Source organism: Schistocerca piceifrons, chromosome 4 (assembly GCF_021461385.2).
Source record: "Schistocerca piceifrons isolate TAMUIC-IGC-003096 chromosome 4, iqSchPice1.1, whole genome shotgun sequence".
NCBI lineage: Eukaryota > Metazoa > Arthropoda > Insecta > Orthoptera > Acrididae > Schistocerca > Schistocerca piceifrons.
Genome location: NC_060141.1, coordinates 359,293,507 through 359,316,374, shown reverse-complemented (window position 1 = coordinate 359,316,374; position 22,868 = coordinate 359,293,507). Strand labels below are relative to the sequence as shown.

General features: G+C 43.8%; 1 protein-coding gene across 1 annotated transcript in view; it reads left to right on the top strand.

Moving 5' to 3' along the window:
- Nucleotides 1-22,868, top strand: part of LOC124795843 (facilitated trehalose transporter Tret1-like) — a 58,860-nt gene that overhangs the window by 20,489 nt on the left and 15,503 nt on the right. Inside the window, exon 3 of the mRNA XM_047259925.1 lies at nt 20,350-20,676. Coding sequence (XP_047115881.1) covers nt 20,350-20,676 — 327 coding nt within the window. The remainder of the gene's footprint in view (nt 1-20,349; nt 20,677-22,868) is intronic.

Genomic DNA, 22,868 nt, shown 5'->3' with positions numbered 1-22,868 from the left:
TGCTTTTGTTGATGTTCATCTTATATCCTCCTTTCAAGACACTGTCCATTCCGTTCAGCTGCTCTTCCAAGTCCTTTTCTGTCTCTGACAGAATTACAATGTCATCGGCGAACCTCAAAGTTTTTACTTCTTCTCCATGAATTTTAATACCTACTCCGAATTTTTCTTTTGTTTCCTTTACTGCTTGCTCAATATACAGATTGAATAACATCGGGGAGAGACTACAACCCTGTCTCACTCCTTTCCCAACCACTGCTTCCGTTTCATGCCCCTCGACTCTTATAACTGCCATCTGGTTTCTGTACAAATTGTAAATAGCCTTTCGCTCCCTGTATTTTACCCCTGTCAACTTCACAATTTGAAAGAGAGTATTCCAGTTAACATTGTCAAAAGCTTTCTCTAAGTCTACAAATGCTAGAAACGTAGGTTTGCCTTTCCTTAATCTTTCTTCTAAGATAAGTCGTAGGGTTAGTATTGCCTCACGTGTTCCAACATTTCTATGGAATCCAAACTGATCTTCCCCGAGGTCCGCTTCAACCAGTTTTTCCATTCGTCTGTAAAGAATTCGCGTTAGTATTTTGCAGCTGTGACTTATTAAACTGATAGTTCGGTAATTTTCACATCTGTCAACACCTGCTTTCTTTGGGATTGGAATTATTATATTCTTCTTGAAGTCTGTGGGTATTTCGCCTGTCTCATACATCTTGCTCACCAGATGGTAGAGTTTTGTCATGACTGGCTCTCCCAAGGCCATCAGTAGTTCTAATGGAATGTTGTCTACTCCCGGGGCCTTGTTTCGACTCAGGTCTTTCAGTGCTCTGTCAAACTCTTCACGCAGTATCTTATCTCCCATTTCATCTTCATCTACATCCTCTTCCATTTCCATATTATTGTCTTCAAGTACATCGCCCTTGTATAAACCCTCGATATACTCCTTCCACCTTTCTGCCTTCCCTTCTTTGCTTAGAACTGGGTTGCCATCTGAGCTCTTGATATTCATACAAGTGGTTCTCTTCTCTCCAAAGGTCTCTTTAATTTTCCTGTAGGCAATATCTATCTTACCCCTAGTGAGACAAGCCTCTACATCCTTACATTTGTCCTCTAGCCATCCCTGCTTAGCAATTTTGCACTTCCTGTCGATCTCATTTTTGAGACGTTTGTATTCCTTTTTGCCTGCTTCATTTACTGCATTTTTATATTTTCTCCTTTCATCAATTAAGTTCAATATTTCTTCTGTTACCCAAGGATTTCTATTAGCTCTCGTCTTTTTACCTACTTGATCCTCTGCTGCCTTCACTACTTCATCCCTCAGAGCTACCCATTCTTCTTCTACTGTATTTCTTTCCCCCATTCCTGTCAATTGTTCCCTTATGCTCTCCCTGAAACTCTCTACAACCTCTGGTTCTTTCAGTTTATCCAGGTCCCATCTCCTTAAATTCCCACCTTTTTGCAGTTTCTTCAGTTTCAATCTGCAGTTCATAACCAATAGATTGTGGTCAGAATCCACATCTGCCCCTGGAAATGTCTTACAATTTAAAACCTGGTTCCTAAATCTCTGTCTTACCATTATATAATCTATCTGATACCTTTTAGTATCTCCAGGATTCTTCCAGGTATACAACCTTCTTTTATGATTCTTGAACCAAGTATTAGCTATGATTAAGTTATGCTCTGCGCAAAATTCTACCAGGCGGCTTCCTCTTTGATTTCTTCCCCCCCAATTCATATTCACCTACTATGTTTCCTTCTCTCCCTTTTCCTACTGACGAATTCCAGTCACCCATGACTATTAAATTTTCGTCTCCCTTCACTACCTGTATAATTTCTTTTATCTCGTCATACATTTCATCTATTTCCTCATCATCTGCAGAGCTAGTTGGCATATAAACTTGTACTACTGTAGTAGGCATGGGCTTTGTGTCTATCTTGGCCACAATAATGCGTTCACTATGCTGTTTGTAGTAGCTAACCCGCACTCCTATTTTTTTATTCATTATTAAACCTACTCCTGCATTACCCCTATTTGATTTTGTATTTATAACCCTGTAATCACCTGACCAAAAGTCTTGTTCCTCCTGCCACCGAACTTCACTAATTCCCACTATATCTAACTTTAACCTATCCATTTCCATTTTTAAATTTTCTAACCTACCTGCCCGATTAAGGGATCTGACATTCCGATCCGTAGAATGCCAGTTTGTTTTCTCCTGATAACGACGTCCTCTTGAGTAGTCCCCGCCCGGAGATCCGAATGGGGGACTATTTTACCTCCGGAATATTTTACCCAAGAGGACGCCATCATCATTTAATCATACAGTAAAGCTGCATGTCCTCGGGAAAAATTACGGCTGTAGTTTCCCCTTGCTTTCAGCCGTTCGCAGTATCAGCACAGCAAGGCCGTTTTGGTTAATGTTACAAGGCCAGATCAGTCAATGATCCAGACTGTTGCCCCTGCAACTACTGAAAAGGCTGCTGCCCCTCTTCAGGAACCACATGTTTGTCTGGCCTCTCAACAGATACCCCTCCGTTGTGGTTGCACCTACGGTACGGCCATCTGTATCGCTGAGGCACGCAAGCCTCCCCACCAACGGCAAGGTCCATGGTTCATGGGGGGGGTACCCTTCCATACGCGTCTGTAATGCGTCCCTAAAGGTGCTTTACTTGCAGCTGAAATGCTGCAATCCTTTCGAGTACTGCATTCTACCACTAGGTAGCGCTCACAGTAACCGTGTGTATGTTTACAAACAACGTCATATATGAACTTCCGACTGGTACAGGAAGAGTCACAATAGTAACACAACTGTACAACATGTTGGGGTGTTGTAAAACTATTGTTGACGTGTGTACCTGCGTTCTAGGGTGGAATAAAGCCGATCTTTTTTCTAGCCCCTTTTAACGCAAGCTGTCAAATGTGAGGAAAGAAATCAAGCCATTTGGAGTTTTACAGCAGGAAAAAAGCATGCAAAAACTGTCTAAGTATCCTTAATTAGGGCATAGATAGTCTGTTGCGTCTATTTTAACTTTCGCATAGGACTGCAACGATTTTATTTCCAAAAGAACCATCAGACTCTACAAAAGCATATCTTTTACTTGTACGAACGTACAACCTTGAAGTACTTTTAACGATTACGTACTGCTTCAAAGTTTTCACTTGTCTTTCACAAATCTTGAGTGTGCTGTTTATTTCATAACCTACAAATGTGTACACGGCATCAAAGCCGTCGCATACTTTTGCAACCATGTCTGTGGTTATTCCATTCAGTGCTGTTGCTACGTGGCCTCGCACTTCACGCGAGGTGTTGTAAGAGGAGGTACTTAGATGGAATCTTTAACAAAACCTAACAGAAATAATCGAATACTGTGAGATTAAACGACCTTGAAGGCGATGCGATGCGATATCCACATGGCCGATCCATCATTCTGATAGCCGGTTGTTACGAAATGCTCTTACATGCAGCTGCCACAGTGGTGGTGCTCCGACTCATTTAAAAATGAAATTTTCGTCGTGTCCTCGCAACTGTGGAGAAAACTAGAACATATGTAGGTACGCGATTCACCATGAGGGAGCGTGTGAACTAGCTGCTCAAGGGATAGACCGTGCCGGCAACCACATCAGGCGACAACTTTACAATTTTTACTATCGTCGCGGAAGCAGAAATTCACTTTAAGTTTCTGTCGTCATCGATACAGAAGATCTTCTGAAATCGGATGAATATTTTTTAAACGTCCCGCATGTTGGTATTTTAGGAACCACACTGCACGATTAATTACAGTTATTTGGCAGTAGGTGTAGTTCTACAGAATGTGGTCTAGTTATTATTATAAGTCAGTGGCTCACGCACTAGAATGATGTTTCTCGTATTTAAAGGGGTTTTAAGGAATTAAGATGCTCGAACTATTACATTGCAGCACGACGTTTGTGATATTCGCAGGGCCAATGTCAAAGTGACTCAAAACACAGAGACGGCAGCACCTTTCCCGACGTCTATCTATACTGCTAAGGAACATATAGTAGAAAGTCGCGTGTGCGAGTTGTTGGCGATTGTGCGAAATGTTTTTGGTGTACGTTTGAACTGAAGCATTATTTTCATTCGTATAACACAATCGGGAGTAAATTTGAAACGAGTTCAGTAAAGTAATGTAAACTTCGTGCACAGCGTTAGCGCCTGTGGACCAATTCTAGCTGACTGTGTGACTACAGGGTCTACTAGAAGCACATCTTGTCTAATACTGACGGTGACGAAGCTGTTACTGAAATGGAACTCAGTCATATAAAGTAGCTCTAACTGAAATAGTAATAAACACTATTTATCTACGTCTACATCTACGTACATACTCCGCATGCCACACTGCGGTGCTTGGTGAAGGGTGCCTTGTACCGCTACTTGTCATTTCCGTTCCTGTTCCACTCGGAAATACAACGAGACAAGAACGACTATGTGTATGCCTCCGTACGAGCCCCACCTTCTCTTAACGTATGTTCGTGGTCCTTACGCGACATGCACGTTGGCGGACTGTAGACTCGCTCTGTGGTCAGCCTCAAACGCCGTTTCTCTAAATATTCTGAACACCGTTCCTCGAGAAGGACGTCGCCTTCCTCCAGCGATTTCCATTTGAGTTCCTGAAACATTCCAATAATACTTGCGTGCTGATCGAATTTACCGGTAACAAACGCACCAACCCGCCTCTGAACTGCTTCGATCTCTTCTTGTAATCCGACCGAGTGCGGATCCGAAACACTCGAAACGTACTCGAGAACAAGAATCGATCGCACTAGGGATCCATATGTGGTCTCCTTTAAAGACTTTCCTAAAATTCTGGCAATAAACCGAAGTCCAAAATTCTAGCTCACTGTGACAAGTAGCACACCACAAATGCTGTATTCGAATATTGTCTTTCCTACTTATCTACATTAACTTACGTTTTCTGCATTTAAAGCCAGGCGTCCTTCTTCACATCTACTAGATTTTTTGTAAGTCACTTTGTATCTTCGTACAGTCACTCAACGATGACAGCTTCCCGTACACCACAGTATCAACAAACAACCGCAGATTGCTGCTCACCCTGCCCTTCGGATCACTTACCGTATATAGAGAACAATAGCGGTCCTATCACACTTTCGTGGGGTACTCCTGTCGATAACCTTGTCTCTAACGGACACTCGCCATCGAGGACGACGTACTGGGCTCAATTACTTAAGAAGTCTTCGAGCCACTCACATATCTGGGTCCCTGTTCCGTATACTCGTAATTTCGTTAACAGTCTGCAGTGGGGCTCCGTGTCAAACGGTTTACGGAAATCTAGGAATATGGAATCTGCCTGTTGCCCTTCATCTGTTGTTCGTAGGATATCCTGGGAGAAAAGGCAAGCTGAGTATACTGTGTATTATATAGTAAACGACGTGTAATCAGTGAATCAGTAAGTCAAAGTTATAATTCTGGTAAAAATATGTAAGTTAGGTGGTGTTTTCTACTAGAAGAATGAAGGAAGACTACGGGTATTGTAATTTATCAAGGAACAAGAGCGGCAAGATGTTTATAGCACTGATACAGTAGATGATAAATATAATGCTTTTCTCAAGACTTTTCTCGTGCTCTTTGAAACTTGCTTTCCGTTAGAACGATAAAAATGGGGTACTAGCACAAACAGGCAGCCTGGGTGGCTGACTAGAGGGATAAGAATATCTTGTAGAACAAAGTGACAATTATATATGCAGCATCCCATTACAAGCAGTATTGTAAGGTGCTTAAAAATGTTATTAGAAAGGCAAAAAGTACGAGTATGTGGTATGCAGATAGAATAGCTAAGTCTCAGGATAAAATTAAAACCATATGGTCAGTCGTAAAGGAAGTGGCTGGTCTGTAGAGATAGGTCGAGGATATAGAATCAGTGCGTAGTGTGAATGTCCATGTTACTGATAAGTCGCATATATGTACAGTATTTAATAATCACTTTCTGAATATAGCAGGTGAACTACACTCCTGGAAATTGAAATAAGAACACCGAGAATTCATTGTCCCAGGAAGGGGAAACTTTATTGACACATTCCTGGGGTCAGATACATCACATGATCACACTGACAGAACCACAGGCACATAGACACAGGCAACAGAGCATGCACAATGTCGGCACTAGTACAGTGTATATCCACCTTTCGCAGCAATGCAGGCTGCTATTCTCCCATGGAGACGATCGTAGAGATGCTGGATGTAGTCCTGTGGAACGGCTTGCCATGCCATTTCCACCTGGCGCCTCAGTTGGACCAGCGTTCGTGCTGGACGTGCAGACCGCGTGAGATGACGCTTCATCCAGTCCCAAACATGCTCAATGGGGGACAGATCCGGAGATCTTGCTGGCCAGGGTAGTTGACTTACACCTTCTAGAGCACGTTGGGTGGCACGGGATACATGCGGACGTGCATTGTCCTGTTGGAACAGCAAGTTCCCTTGCCGGTCTAGGAATGGTAGAACGATGGGTTCGATGACGGTTTGGATGTACCGTGCACTATTCAGTGTCCCCTCGACGATCACCAGTGGTGTACGGCCAGTGTAGGAGATCGCTCCCCACACCATGATGCCGGGTGTTGGCCCTGTGTGCCTCGGTCGTATGCAGTCCTGATTGTGGCGCTCACCTGCACGGCGCCAAACACGCATACGACCATCATTGGCACCAAGGCAGAAGCGACTCTCATCGCTGAAGACGACACGTCTCCATTCGTCCCTCTATTCACGCCTGTCGCAACACCACTGGAGGCGGGCTGCACGATGTTGGGGCGTGAGCGGAAGACGGCCTAACGGTGTGCAGGACCGTAGCCCAGCTTCATGGAGACGGTTGCGAATGGTCCTCGCCGATACCCCAGGAGCAACAGTGTCCCTAATTTGCTGGGAAGTGGCGGTGCGGTCCCCTACGGCACTGCGTAGGATCCTACGGTCTTAGCGTGCATCCGTGCGTCGCTGCGGTCCGGTCCCAGGTCGACGGGCACGTGCACCTTCCGCCGACCACTGGCGACAACATCGATGTACTGTGGAGACCTCACGCCCCACGTGTTGAGCAATTCGGCGGTACGTCCACCCGGCCTCCCGCATGCCCACTATACGCCCTCGCTCAAAGTCCGTCAACTGCACATACGGTTCACGACCACGCTGTCGCGGCATGCTACCAGTGTTAAAGACTGCGATGGAGCTCCGTATGCCACGGCAAACTGGCTGACACTGACGGCGGCGGTGCACAAGTGCTGCGCAGCTAGCGCCATTCGACGGCCAACACCGCGGTTCCTGGTGTGTCCGCTGTGCCGTGCGTGTGATCATTGCTTGTACAGCCCTCTCGCAGTGTCCGGAGCAAGTATGGTGGGTCTGACACACCGGTGTCAATGTGTTATTTTTTCCATTTCCAGGAGTGTAAATAGAAACCTAGTCCCAACAGGGAATCATTTAGCGCTCTTAGAAAAAAGTGTTCCGAGACTGTTACCTGAAATACTCCTCCATGATACTGACAAGAGGGAGATGGAGTTAATAATTAAATCACTAAAGACCAAGAACTATCATGGATATGACGGGGTATCTAGCTGAATACTGAAGTATTGCTCTATGTATGTTAGCCCAGTACTTAGCCATATCTGTAACTTTTCCTTTAGGAGTGGTCGGTTTCCTGACCGACTAAAGTACTTGGTAGTGAAGCCACTTTATAAAAAGGGAGACAGGGATAATGTTGACAATTTTAGACCTATTTCTATGCCATCGGTGTTTGCTAAAGTTATCGAGAAGGTTATATATACAAGGTTACTGGAGCATTTAAATTCACGTAATTTGCTGCCAAATGTACAGTTTCGTTTCAGAAATGGTTTAACAACTGAAAATGCTATATTCTCTTTTCTCTGTGAGGTTTTGGACGGATTAAATAACAGGTTGCGAACGCTAGGTGTTTTCTTTGATTTAACGAAGGCTTTTGACTGTGTTGACCACAAAATATTACTGCAGAAGTTGGACCATTATGGAGTAAGGGGAGTAGCTTACAATTGGTTCGCCTCTTACTTTAAGAACAGAAAGCAGAAGGTAATTCTCCGCAATATTGAGAGTGGTTGTAATGTTCAGTCCCAATGGGGCACTGTTCAGTGGGGCGTTCCCCAAGGGTCGGTGCTGGGGCCACTGCTGTTCCTTTTTTATATGAATGATATGCCTTCTAGTATTACAGGTGATTCAAAAATATTTCTGTTTGCTGATGACACCAGCTTGATTGTGAAGGATCTTGTGTGTAATATTGAAACAGTATCAAATGATGTAGTTCATGAAATAAGTTCGTGGCTTCTGGAAAATAATTTGATGCTAAATCACAGTAAGACTCAGTTTTTACAGTTTCTAACTCACAATTCAACAAGAACCTGTATTTTGATCAGACAGAATGGGCATATTATGAGCGAGACGGATCAGTTCAAGTTCCTAGGCGTTCGGATAGATAGTAAGCTGTTGTGGAAAGCCCATGTCCAGGATCTTGTTCAGAAACTAAATGCTGCTTTATTTACCATTAGAACAGTATCTGAAATAAGTGACACTTCAACACGAAAAGTAGTCTACTTCGCATATTTTCATTCGCTTATGTCGTATGGTATTATTTTTTGGGGTAATTCTTCTGATTCAAAGAGGGTATTTTTGGCTCAAAAACAGGCTGTTCGAGCTATATGTGGTGTAAGTTCGAGAACCTCCTGTCGACCCCTGTTCAACAGTCTGGGAATTCTGACATTGCCCTCACAGTATATATTTTCTTTAATGTCGTTTGTTGTTAGCAATATTAGCCTATTCCCAAGAGTTAGCAGCTTTCACTCAGTTAATACTAGGCAGAAATCAAATCTGCATGTGGAATGCACTTCCTTGACTCTAGTGCAGAAAGGAGTGCAGTTTCTGCTGCATCCATTTTCAATAAGCTACCACAAGAACTCAAAAATCTTAGCAGTAGCCCAAACTCTTTTAAGTCTAAACTGAAGAGTTTCCTCATGGCTCACTCCTTCTATTCTGTCGAGGAACTCCTGGAAGAGCTAAAAATTAAGCAAATTCCAGTGTTACATTGTTGATTTTCTTTATTTAAACTTACGATTTGTCGCCTGAATATGTTTTTTATATTTCATTTTATGTGTTTCTACTATCGTGTTATAATTTCATGTATTGACTCGTTCCATGACCATGCAGACTTCTCCTTAATTTGGTCCCACGGAACAATAAATAAGTAAATAAATAAATTAGTAAATAAATATGCTTGTAGATCCAGGACTTCAGGTTTTGAGCAACATTTGCTCACACACAGACTCACTTTCTTATGTTATTATTAAGGGACAAATTCTTTTTAGTCCCTTGTTTATAGATACGCATGAATGATGTATACTAGTCATGGTACCAGAGGAGCCATAATGATTTCGTAGATATTAGTAGTTGTTGCTCTGTTTCTAACGCTTCAATGTTGCTTACATGTGAGATTTTGGACCTAGCGTGGAACATGGTTGTTTTGAATTTACTAATACGAGCATGTTTATGTGTTATGAAGAGGCGAGGGCCAGTGGGACAGACATTCGTCGTATCTACAGATAACGATTTCATAACCTGGAGGCACTGATACCGTAGTACCTGCGATACACTTTACTGACATCTTCCAAGTGTCAAGAAGTCTTTATCCTGAACAACCTGATTGTGAGACGCTTGATGGTGGATCATCGGATACTGAGGACGGCGCACTGTGTCACGAGTTATCTGCACACATCACGTAAGCGTTCGGAGGGTGTTGCCGTCGTTCAACTTAAAGCGTGTAGCACCTACAGAAGGTACGGGCACTAGAACCACCGGATTTTGCACCTAGTATGGATTTCGTGAGCGATTTCATTGTGAAAATGTTAATAACAGAGCTTCCCTCTCCCTCGTCTCCCGCCTTTTGCCACTAACACACGCTGTTCCTAAAACACAATTGCCGATTTTGGGGAAAATAACGTATGAATTCCGGCTGCTCTGGGCAGATGATGATACATGTAAGGCGTGGCACAATAGACCTTACTGTGACGGTAGATGGGAGTGGTGGTGTTGTGGCTTTGAGCGGTGTGTGCAAGATTAAAAAAAAAAAAAAATATTAAATAAAAAAGACAACAATTTTTTCTTATTATCTCTAAAACATTTATTCAAAACAAAAACCAATCAAAAGAGCAAACCGCAGTTAGTGTTACAAGCTTGTTACTAAAATGTATAACAACCTCAGTGTACAATGTTGAGAAATAACACAAAACAAAACCACTTGTACGGGTGGCTAAAGAATTTACAAACATTTTAAATTCTCACAGTAGTCAAGATTAAAAGAAATAATCTTGAAATGGAAGGTTCACACATGTACACTCACTTTTAAAATAACATCAAAACATTAGCTTATAATTTCTATTCAGGCTGACAGTTACACAAAACGAACTTCAAAATGTAGCCACCTGTGATGTGAGATAACACTTTAGTTTGAATAGAACCCACAAAATATAGAACAGTCAAACAAGGGGCTGAAGAAAGTGAGCTGTAATCAATCGGTCTTGGAAAACCCCACAGCAACGGCCATTCAATAGGCCACGTGAGTTGAGAGAGAATCTCTGTCAGTTAGTAATGAATGAAGCTTTTGTAGAAAACACCATCACCTTTCCTACTTAACAAAAGCGGAATCTGTCAGACATCTGTAACCCAGTGCATCCTGGTACGCAACAGGTTTCCAGTGAGCTAAAACATATAACACAAACCACGGCTCGTAAAAAAAAAGGAGGGGGGGGGGGGGGAGCAAGCCACGGAACATCATGTCAGCACCTGCTGCCGACGGCAACAGTTCTGCGGCAAAGCTTGCAGGCCACACAGGTGCCGCTGTGCAGGTATTTAAATGGGTTCGTGGTCGTGGTGGAATTAAACCGTCACACTTTGGCTGATTTCCTTATGGCATCATCCTGTGTCAGACGACTACTGTTACTTATCGCAGTCGATTTTCGATACAGATTTGGTGTCAGGTCATAAGACTATGTAGTTTTAAAATCGATTATGCATGAACAGTTAAACACACTGACGAGCAAAAACCATTATGACAACCTGGTTAATTGCATATTGGTTCACCTATCGACCGCCTCACAGCAGATATTTTGCATGTCATGGACTCGACAAATCCTCGGTAGGTTTCTGAAGGTGATGCCGTCGCAAAGGTGATGGAGCTCCCGTAAATTGAGGGCCAGTGGTTTGTGGGTGCTGGAGCCTGATAGCGTCCCAGGTGAAAGTGATGACCAAGACATCAACGTGAATTCGCAACTGTGCTCCTGAAACCACTGTGTCGAGATTCTGGCCTTGCGATACAGACAGGTATCCAGATGGAAGATGCCATCGCTATCAGACATCAAGCAAGTCGGAATACAGTTGATCTGCAATAGTAGTAACTATTCCTCAGATGCCTGCACCAACACTGTACTCTGTCTTCAGATCTGTCACAGATCGCCACTGGTCCTGCTTTACAGAGTGGACAATCCTCCGATCTCCGAATTCCGTGATAGGTGCACGTCGAACGCCTTGTCGCCTATTTGTGATTTCAGTGGACTTCAACCCCTTCCCCTCAGAGCATCGAGTGACATTATACTGAGTGCACTATCCGAAAATTACCTCGAGCAATTAAACAGAGAACCGACTCGTGGAGATAACATCTTGGACCTACCGATAACAAACAGACCCGAACTTTTCGTCTCTGTATGTACAGAACAGGGAATCAGTGATCATAAGCCCGTTGCAGCATCCCTGAATATGGAAGTTAATAGGAATATAAAAAAAGGGAGGAAGGTTTATCTGTTTAGCAAGAGTAATAGAAGGCAGATTTCAGACTACCTAACAGATCAAAACGAAAATTTCTGTTCCGACACTGACAATGTTGAGTGTTTATGGAAAAAGTTCAAGGCAATCGTAAAATGCGTTTTAGACAGGTACGTGCCGAGTAAAACTGTGAGGGACGGGAAAAACCCACCGTGGTACAACAACAAAGTTAGGAAACTACTGCGAAAGCAAAGAGAGCTCCACTCCAAGTTTAAACGCAGCCAAAACCTCTCAGACAAACAGAAGCTAAACGATGTCAAAGTTAGCGTAAGGAGGGCTATGCGTGAAGCGTTCATTGAATTTGAAAGTAAAATTCTATGTACCGACTTGACAGAAAATCCTAGGAAGTTCTGGTCTTACGTTAAATCAGTAAGTGGCTCGAAACAGCATATCCAGACACTACGGGATGATGATGGCATTGAAACAGAGGATGACACATGTAAAGCTGAAATACTAAACACCTTTTTCCAAAGCTGTTTCACAGAGGAAGACCGCACTGCAGTTCCTTCTCTAAATCCTCGCAGAAACGAAAAAATGGCTGACATCGAAATAAGTGTCCAAGGAATAGAAAAGCAACTGGAATCACTCAATAGAGGAAAGTCCACTGGACCTGACGGGATACCAATTCGATTCTACACAGAGTACGCGAAAGAACTTGCCCCCCTTCTAACAGCCGTGTACCGCAAGTCTCTTGAGGAACGGAGGGTTCCAAATGATTGGAAAAGAGCACAGATAGTCCCAGTCTTCAAGAAGGGTCGTCGAGCAGATGCGCAAAACTATAGACCTATATCTCTTACGTCGATCTCTTGTAGAATTTTAGAACATGTTTTTTGCTCGCGTATCATGTCATTTCTGGAAACCCAGAATCTACTATGAAGGAATCAACATGGATTCCGGAAACAGCGATCGTGTGAGACCCAACTCGCCTTATTTGTTCATGAGACCCAGAAAATATTAGATACAGGCTCCCAGGTAGATGCTATTTTTCTTGACTTCCGGAAGGCGTTCGATACAATTCCGCACTGTCGCCTGATAAACAAAGTAAGAGCCTACGGAATATCAGACCAGCTGTGTGGCTGGATTGAAGAGTTTTTAGCAAACAGAACACAGCATGTTGTTATCAATGGAGAGACGTCTACAGACGTTAAAGTAACCTCTGGCGTGCCACAGGGGAGTGTTATGGGACCATTGCTTTTCACAATATATATAAATGACTTAGTAGATAGTGTCGGAAGTTCCATGCGGCTTTTCGCGGATGATGCTGTAGTATACAGAGAAGTTGCAGCATTAGAAAATTGTAGCGAAATGCAGGAAGATCTGCAGCGGATAGGCACTTGGTGCAGGGAGTGGCAACTGACCCTTAACATAGACAAGTGTAATGTATTGCGAATACATAGAAAGAAGGATCCTTTATTGTATGATTATATGATAGCGGAACAAACACTGGTAGCAGTTACTTCTGTAAAATATCTGGGAGTATGCGTGCGGAACGATTTGAAGTGGAATGATCATATAAAATTAATTGTTGGTAAGGCGGGTACCAGGTTGAGATTCATTGGGAGAGTGCTTAGAAAATGTAGTCCATCAACAAAGGAGGTGGCTTACAAAACACTCGTTCGACCTATACTTGAGTATTGCTCATCAGTGTGGGATCCGTACCAGATCGGTCTGACGGAGGAGATAGAGAAGATACACAGAAGAGCGGCGCGTTTCGTCACAGGGTTATTTGGTAACCGTGATAGCGTTACGGAGATGTTTAATAAACTCAAGTGGCAGACTCTGCAAGAGAGGCGCTCTGCATCGCGCTGTAGCTTGCTCGCCAGGTTTCGAGAGGGTGCGTTTCTGGATGAGGTATCGAATATATTGCTTCCCCCTACTTATACCTCCCGAGGAGATCACGAATGTAAAATTAGAGAGATTAGAGCGCGCACGGAGGCTTTCAGACAGTCGTTCTTCCCGCGAACCATACGCGACTGGAACAGGAAAGGGAGGTAATGACAGTGGCACGTAAAGTGCCCTCCGCCAGACACCGTTGGGTGGCTTGCGGAGTATCAATGTAGATGTGGATGTAGATGTAGAAGACAGCAGTCTGACCCAATACACAAAAGTCGTTGACAAGAGAGTTAAAATTAGCTATGTATTTTCCACACATGTTTGGCGTTCTCTCCAATGGAATACAGTGCTTCTTTCTGTTAAATGACCCTTGGACTGAAACTTCCTGGCAGATTAAAACTGTGTGCCGGATCGAGACTCGAACTCGGGACCTTTGCCTTTCGCAGGCAAGTGCTCTACCATCTGAGCTACCCAAGCACGACTCACGTCCCGTCCTCACAGCTTCACTTCTGCCAGTACCTCGTCTCCTACCTTCCAAACTTTACAGAAGCTCTCCTGCGAACCTCGCAGAACTAGCACTCCTGAAAGAAAGGATATTGCGGAGACATGGCTTAGCCACAGTCTGGGGGATGTTTCCAGAACAAGGTCCCGAGTTCGAGTCTCGGCCCGGCACACTGTTTTAATCTGCCAGGAAGTTTCATATCAGCGAACACTACGCCGCAGAGTGAAAATCTCATTCTGGACCCTTGGGCTGTTACTTGTGGAGGATGAAAAAGACATCACAACAATAGATTGCTTCAATTAATTTCTTTATTCCGGCCCTCAGCCGTAGTACACCAGAAACAGCTTGGTGGTGGTGTCCAGTTGCCTGTGAAACAATAGACATCCAGCGTTGCTGTCAGTGCAGAAAGCGGGCCGAGTGTGACGTCACTCGAATGGCGCTGTCAGTGACGTCACCAGTTGCGAGCGAGGTGACAGCACAGCAGCGCAGCTGACGATGGCTGTGAACACCCTTCAGCGGCTCGGGGCAAGCTGCCCTGTCTTGCTGTCGAACAGTAACCCCATACTGCATACCAGGATATCGCTCCAGATGTCACAGGCTCATGGTGTAGGCTGTGACACTGAGACAAGAATCATTTAGCACACGAATGGCTGAGTACTTATACGCTCCAGACTATGTTCGTTTGAGTTTTAAGGCTTGTACTCTTAACGCTTCCATGGTGCCAAATGAGAAAAGGCTTCCACCCTTCCGTTAGCGCATTGTAGCATCAGCTGTTGCTATACCGCGCCCAGCTGGCTCCGCTTCGCAACGCCAGACGGCCACGTTTTGCTCTGCTACGCCTAACACTCTCGTCCACCTGCAGCTGACTCATTTGCAACTCACTTCCACTTAGGCGTATTTTTTTGACCGCATACGGTCGATAAGCTACACTTCCAATTCGCACTGCAGTAAGATATGTGGAAGAGAACGCTGATATGAAGACAGCATGTGATGATGATCAGCTTTCTTTTCTTAGCTCAGAACTTGCTGATAACGTGGAGAATGGAGAAGTCAATGGACCAAATTTTTATAGATAACAACTTACGAGATCAATGAGAGTCATACTTAAAATTCACAGTTAGAAAAGATCTAGAAAGCTTTCCAACGAATGAAGAACTCTGTGCTTCATATCATTACAAGGTGATCGTGCAACCGACGCCCTTGAGTTTGATGGTCCTCGATGGATGTGGGCACAATCGCTTTTGTTGAAGTATATGGAAACATGTCACTACTGGGCACTACAGAAATAGGCATGTTGTAACAGTGATAAGGTCCAGGCTATTCGGCCGATTTTGTAAAGGAATATGTGTGCCAGTACTTCACTCTACAGGATAATCAGTTGTGCAATGGATCTCATCTCAGGACCTGTTTGTATACGCAGATGGAGCATAGGCTGTGAGCGATAACACTGATATTCATTCTTCAGCCAGCGATATTTAACAATAAAAACGTTATATAACATCATTCTACCGGTGTGTATTTTAAAATCTTACTTTATTCAGCACTGCTAGTTTCCGTCATGGACCGTTTTGAACTATGTCTGTAAAAGACGTGGATACATCGTCTTCATCTCGTCATACAAAAATAGTGTGTCATTCGTTATTGTGAATAGTACGGTCAGCAAAATGCATCATATCTTGATATGTAGCTGCAGTATATAGCTATACACAGATGTACATGGTATTGACCAATGTGTGATGAGGCGAGGACGATGTATCTACATCTGTTAGACGAATATGGGGCTTGGCCGAAGCTGGTAGCACTCAATAAAGTACGTTTTTAAAACACAGCCAGTGGAGTGGTTACTGAAATTGTTGCAGCCTTCCTAAGACCACGATTCTGATGAATAAAATTAAATTACAAACTTGTTAAATTACGTGTTTTTCCCCAAGTTAAAATATCGATAACTTTCTTCGTCTTAAAAGGTAGCAGTCTATTTAGTTCGTCGATATGCTTACGACAACATTCTTACCAATATGTACGAAAACGCTGCACATGAAAACGGAATTTTCTGTGTTGAATTTGTGCACCCAACTGAAGACTCCTCTTAGTGTCACTATTCTACAGTATATATTCAAAGTGAGAATATTACGCACTTCTTCTTGCTTAGACAAATGGAACAAATCAGTTGGTTCTTTTTGTGTTTTATGTGGCATACTGTGGTCTGGATGGGACTTATGGAGGCGTCATTAATTCATTGGCGGTTCTTCGGAAAACAAAGGAAAAGTTTTTTACCATATTTGCGCCATCACCAGCAGACCAAAATCCAGGCGAGAATCCCAAATTGCTACGCACAACAAATGCTTGAAATTTTTGCGACATATTTCTAAGATCACGATCTCGAACGAACTTGAAAATTTTTTTGATATGTTTATCTATTGTCGAGATAGAGAGGTTCAAAATTAGACTACTTGCGTAAGTAAAATACGCATGTAAAGATTAGTAAATGGATCGACTGGTGATGACGGTTATATCCATGATATCCCATTATTTAAATTGAAGGGTATATCTGCGATGAATGAATGAATGAATGAATGATGCATTTGAGCAAATTTTGCGAGTACGCTTCTCCAAAATTGTATTAACTGTAGACTTAAAAAGTTGCTGAAAACTTGATTTTTTTTGGTATCTCACCACAGCAGCTGGTTCCAAGAAGGCTATGTACAGCAAGTGGCTGAGTCTGACATCCTGATCTCGAGCAACCTTGAAAATTTTCTTGACATCTTCACCGTTTCTCAGATGCGATATATTCCTAGCATCCAGATCTCGAGCAGCCTTGAAAATTTTCTTGACATCTTCACCGTTTCTCAGATGCGATATATTCCTAACATCCTGATCTCGAACAACCTTGAAAATTTTCTTGACATCTTCACCGTTTCTCAGATGTGGTATATTCCTAACATCCTGATCTCGAGCAGCCTTGAAAATTTTCTTGATATCTTCACCGTTACTGAGATGCGGAGGGTCAAAGGTGCCCTACATGTACATGTAAAATATGCACGTCAAATCCGATGTGAGGTGAAGATGTAACTTATAAAGTGGTGTAGTACGGAGAAATATGCTGTAGTGTCTCCCTTATCGACAGGAGTGTTCTGGGAACCCCATGTTGTAAAACTGAAGCGCATTTAAAATTTTTGTGCATGTAAAATCCGGTCAGAAGTTGGTTTCGCGTTTTTTTCGCGTAAGTAAGTTACTAAAATTTGAATGGCCCATAAAGCTCTTTTAAAATGATTGATATGCCCTGCTGTGGCAGGAAAAGAAAGGGAAAGAGAGGAAAATGCTCCTATCAGAGCACAGAAAGTTGAATATGCTACTGTTTAAAAGAGTCTGATTCCAAATTTTTGGAAAAATGTCGAAAGATGCTGAGGAAGGTGCACTGATGCAGCTTATGGCTCACTTTACAGTCAGTATTTTAAGCAGGTGCATATTCGCCTTTTTAGTGTCCCGATAGGACCATTTACCCGCTGGTGATTACTGAACAAAAGTGACGTATTCTATTTGAGTTTGGAATTGTTTTTGATGATGGTAGTGCACGTTTCGGTACTGTCAGTTTGTAGGGGTGGATGGAAATTGGAAAACAGAAATTTTGGATAAATGGTAAGTTCCTTTGGGACCAAACTGCTGAGGTCATCGATCGCTAGGCATACACATTACTTAATCTAACTTAAATTAACTTACGCTAGGGACAATACACACACCCATGCCCGAGGGGGGACTGGAACCTCCCAAGGGGGGAAGCCGCGCGAACCGTGGCTAGACGCTCAAGACCGCGCGGCTACCCCGCGCAGCTGAAAATTGGAATCTGTTGGTTTTGAGAAATAAGTGGTCAATAGGTGATAAGGGATTTTGTGGGAGAGTGTTTTAGAAATGATGTGGGATGGAAACAACGAGAAATAGGATGCTGAAGCAGACACTTGGCAAGCGAAGGGTGAGAGTGGAAAGAAGACGAGCTCTGAATGGTGTGTTCTGTTAAATTTCTAAGGATGGGTAGATGTACGGGTGGATTTCGAGGTTAGATTAGGTGTGTGTGTGTGTTTGTGTGTTTGTGTGTGTGTGTGTGTGTGTGTGTGTGTGTGTGTGTGAGTGTGTGTGTGGGTGGGTGGACGACTGGGTGTGGTGGAGGAGGGGAGGAGTCGATTAAACTCCACCACCCTAGACAAAAAAGAGGTGTAATGAAAACTTTGGTAGACAGGGCGTACAAAATTTGTGAACCTGTTTATTTAAAAGATGAGACTGAACATCTACAGTCAACTTTCGTGAAGAATGGCTGTTCTAGCAAGGATATAGATCGAGCACTTCGCTCTAGGCAGAGAATCAGGAGTAACGACGAACAACAGTCGTCCAAGGGCAAAGTTTTTCTTCCGTTCATTAGTAAGGTCATAGATCACATTGGGAAAGTTTTAGGCAAGTATGGGATGGAAACTATTTTCAGACCCACTAGGAAAATAAAAGAATTTTTAAGGTCGGCAAAAGATGCACGACACCCTTCGGCTACACGGGGAGGTATATATAATTCCTTGTAGTTGTGTACAGGTTTACATCGGTACCACAAAGAGAAGTGTGAACACCCGTCTTGTCGAACATAAGAGGAATTGCCACCTGGGTCACACGCATAAATCGGCCGTAGCGGAACATGTTTACCAGGAAGGTGATCATGAAATAAAATTCAGTGAGACAAGCGTCATATCAAAAACCTCGCATTATTATGCACGCTTGTATAGAGAGGCTATCGAGATTGATGAACATCGTAATAATTTTAACAGGAAAGACGAAGGTATTAAACTGGATAAAATTTGGATGTCAGCGTTGCACCGCAAGCGTGACGATCGATTACTTTCAATCGAGAATGCTGGCATCACCAGAGACAATCTCATAGCCGACGCCACGGGATCGACAGTGGCGCCCTCTGTACTGCCGATATAATCAGCGCTTCCTCGAGTTCTCTTCGCAGTTCGCCGCTGTACCTCCGAGGATGTCTCCCGCAGCCCGAGACGAAACGTCAGGAGAGAGTTTTATATTTCGACCACGGCCTATCAGCCCGGAAGTTTTAAGTGAAGACAATACCGGCCGTGAAAGCTTACGTTGTATGGAGTCGATTAAAGTTTCGTTGAGGATAGAGATCGAAGGTGCAAGGTCGGAGGGATTTTCTGGCATAATCGCCGAAAAGCACGGGAGATGATTAGCAGCTATGAAACTATTGGATGATCAGTTTGTTTAATTCTGGATCGTTGCTATTGGCTTTCTCGTTTTAAATGTGTTATAACATATTCACAGTCAGTTCCATAAGAAAGTGTAACGCTTTATCTCTATGAAATAAAAGACACTATTATAAATGTACGTTTACATGAAAATACGAGTTGTTCCTAATTGTACAGCTTCCTAATACTTAATCCAATCGCCGCTATTATCGATTATAGCTTGGCACGGTAGCCCTCTCTCCGGTGCATCATTCACGTTTCCAACTTCAAAATATCGTCTGACCGATTCGCAACGAAGTCTTTGCCTTTCTAAGAATTTTAGCAGCAGCTCCATATGAAAGCTTTGGTCTCTGTGGATGATTTACATGGAACACTGCCTCGTGACGCTTCGTATATTTTGCACTCATTTTAAACAAAACAAAATATCCAACTCTCACACTGTTTATCTATACATTGCGCAAAAGCGCATTGAGTACAGATTCGATACCACTATCAGAGATGTCGCTGCGGACGTTACGTTTAAAATTATGGCGTACACTTTCTTGTGGAACTGACTGTACTTTGTTTCTTTTATTCCATCTTGTGTAAATGAATTGTAACTGTGGCTGGTCGAAGACTTGAAGGAAAGAAATACCAACAGCCGTAATTTTATTTTAGAATTTCATTTAGCTTCGAGTTTCGGTGCCTCATTGGCATCATCTTCAGATCCGTAACACGAAACTAGGTACGTTATCTAGTTGCTTGTGCTGTTATAGGGACCACTAATCCAACTAGTTTCTCTAGACTTCTGAAAACTTCTCGGTCGACGTGGACTCTTCACACCTCTAACAGCAATTACGGCTGTTAGTATCTATTTTCTTCACGTATGTACTTTTTTGTTATCAGGGTATGGGGTAATAAAGTTAAATGAGTATCTCCTCGTGGACCACAGGTGGCGCTCATTTTCGCGGGGCTGAACATCCTCTGTGGCAGCGCTGCGATGAGCGTGAACGCGACGCAGATCTTCCTGTGGAGCGGCAGCTCCATGGACTCGGACATATCCACCATCATCATCAGCTGCATCCAGGTGGTGTCGTCGATGGCAGCGTCGCTGCTGGTCGACCGCGTGGGAAGGCGGCCGCTGCTGCTCATGTCCTTCGTAGGGGCGTCCGTCTTCGTGATCGCCGAGGGCGTCTATTTCTACCTCAGGGAGCAGTCTACGACTGACGTCACAGACGCTCTGGGCTGGCTCCCTCTTACCTGCCTCGTCTGCTTCTTCGTGAGTATCAGTGTCCTCCACATGAGTCCTGCATACTGTAGTGGCCCAGGATCTCCTCAAATAGCGCACAAAATCCTTATGGCGATGAATATCTTTCCAACTCATTTATTTATTAAAACTCTCTGAACTGTCTGCAGCAAAATGTAGGAAATTAGAGGGGCGTTCAGTAAGTAATGCAACACATTTTTTTCTCGGCCAACTTCAGCTGAAAAAATGCGGAAATTTTTGTGGAATATTCGTGCTTCAACCCCTTTAGTTTCATGAAGTTCCGATGGGAGCGACGCATTACCAAGCCTTCAAAATGGCGTCTGTGACGGGGGTGCGTTCCAAGCAGAAAGCTGTCATTAAATTTCTTTTGGTGCAAAACCAGAGCATCACAGATATTCATAGGCGCTTACAGAATGTCTACAGAGACCTGGAAGTGAACAAAAGCACGGTGAGTCGTTGGGCGAGGCGTCTGTCATCATCGCAACAAGGTCGCAAAAACCTCTCCGATACTCGGCGTGCTGGCCACTTACACAAAGCTATGACTCCTGCAATGTTGGAACGTGCGGACGGTCCCATTCGAAGTGATCGACGGATCACAGTCAAACACCTCGCTGCTCAACTGGACATCTCTGTTGGTAGTGCTGATACACTTGTCCTCCAGCTGGGTTCCCCGCCGCCTGACGGAAGTCCGTAAAAAGGAACGAAGGTTCATCTGTGCGGAATTGGTTGCGTATTACGAGGCTGATTGTGAGAATTTTTTATCGCACGTCGTAAAAGGAGCTGAAACATGGGTTGATCACCTCGAATCGGAAACAAAACGACGATCCATGGAGTGGCACGACAACACCTCTCCTTCGCAGAAAACGTTCGAAGCCACAACCTCAGCTGGTAAAGTCGTAGCGACGGTCTTGTGGGACTCCGAATAGGTTATTCTGTTTGATGTCCTCCATTATCGTGCAACGATGAACTCTGAAGTGTATCGTGCTACTCTCAGGACATTGAAGAAACGACTTCAGCGAGTTCGTCGCCACAAAAATGCAAATGAACTTCTACAACGCAAGGCGCCACACAGGTCTGCGTACCCTAGGGAGTTGATCTCACAAAACTTCATTGGACGGTTTTTCGTTGGACAAGACGTCTGTCATCATCGCAACAAGGTCGCGCAAACCTGTCTGCTCTCTCGCGTGACGGCCATCCGCACACAGCTGTGACTGCGCCATGTTGGAACGTGCGGACACTCATTTGAGATTATCGACGGATCAGAATCAAACACCTCGCTCCTCAACTGGACGTCTCTGTAAAAAATTTGTAGTGCTGACACATTCGTGCACCGCTTGGGGTAATGAAAGGTGTATGCCCGCTGGGTCCTCGCCACCAATCAGAAGACCTTAAAGAGCAACGAAGGACCACCTTTGAGGAATTTCTTGCGCGTTACGAGGCAATTTTTTGTCGAACATCGTCACTGGCCGCGAAACATGGGTTCATCACTTCGTACCGGAAACAAAACAGCAATGTATCGAGTGGCGCCACGCCACCTCTCGTCCCAAACGGTGGACGAATATGTCAGCACTACAATCTTTTTACAGAGATGTCCAGTTGAGGGAACAGTTCAGAACCGCAACCTTAGCCGTTAAAGTCAGGGCGACGGTCCTCTGGGGCTCTGAAGAGGCTCTTCTGTTTGATGTCCTCCCTCAGGGTGCAACGATCACATAGAACATCCTCTTCTTCACCATACAGTGCGAGGCCACAAACGAGGGCTGCAACATTTGCAATTATATGACACTTCGGGTTCACTGTTATTTATCATCCTTCATAAATTCATGATTTGGTCGCATCGGATTGTCAGCTGTTTCCAAAACTCACAGAACGCGTTCGAGGACTTCACTTTGATCGTGATGAAGCGGTGTAAGAAGAGGAGAGGTAGTGTCTCCATCAAAAAAGTCAAACGTTCTACAGTGACGGTATCAACAAATTGGTCTCTCGTTGCGAGACATGTGCTCGTCACCATGGTGACCATGTTGAGAAATAAATACGTGAACATGAAGAGTAAAGTCGCAGAATGTAATAAGGTTTTTTTTTCATTCAAAGAGCTTTAAGAGTTTTCACGCGAAAAGTTTTCAGGCGTTAATTTTCAGCACGCCATCCTCCCTAGAAGGAAATACTGTGGGAGTAAGAACGAGCAGCCTCCTATTGGGACAGGGATG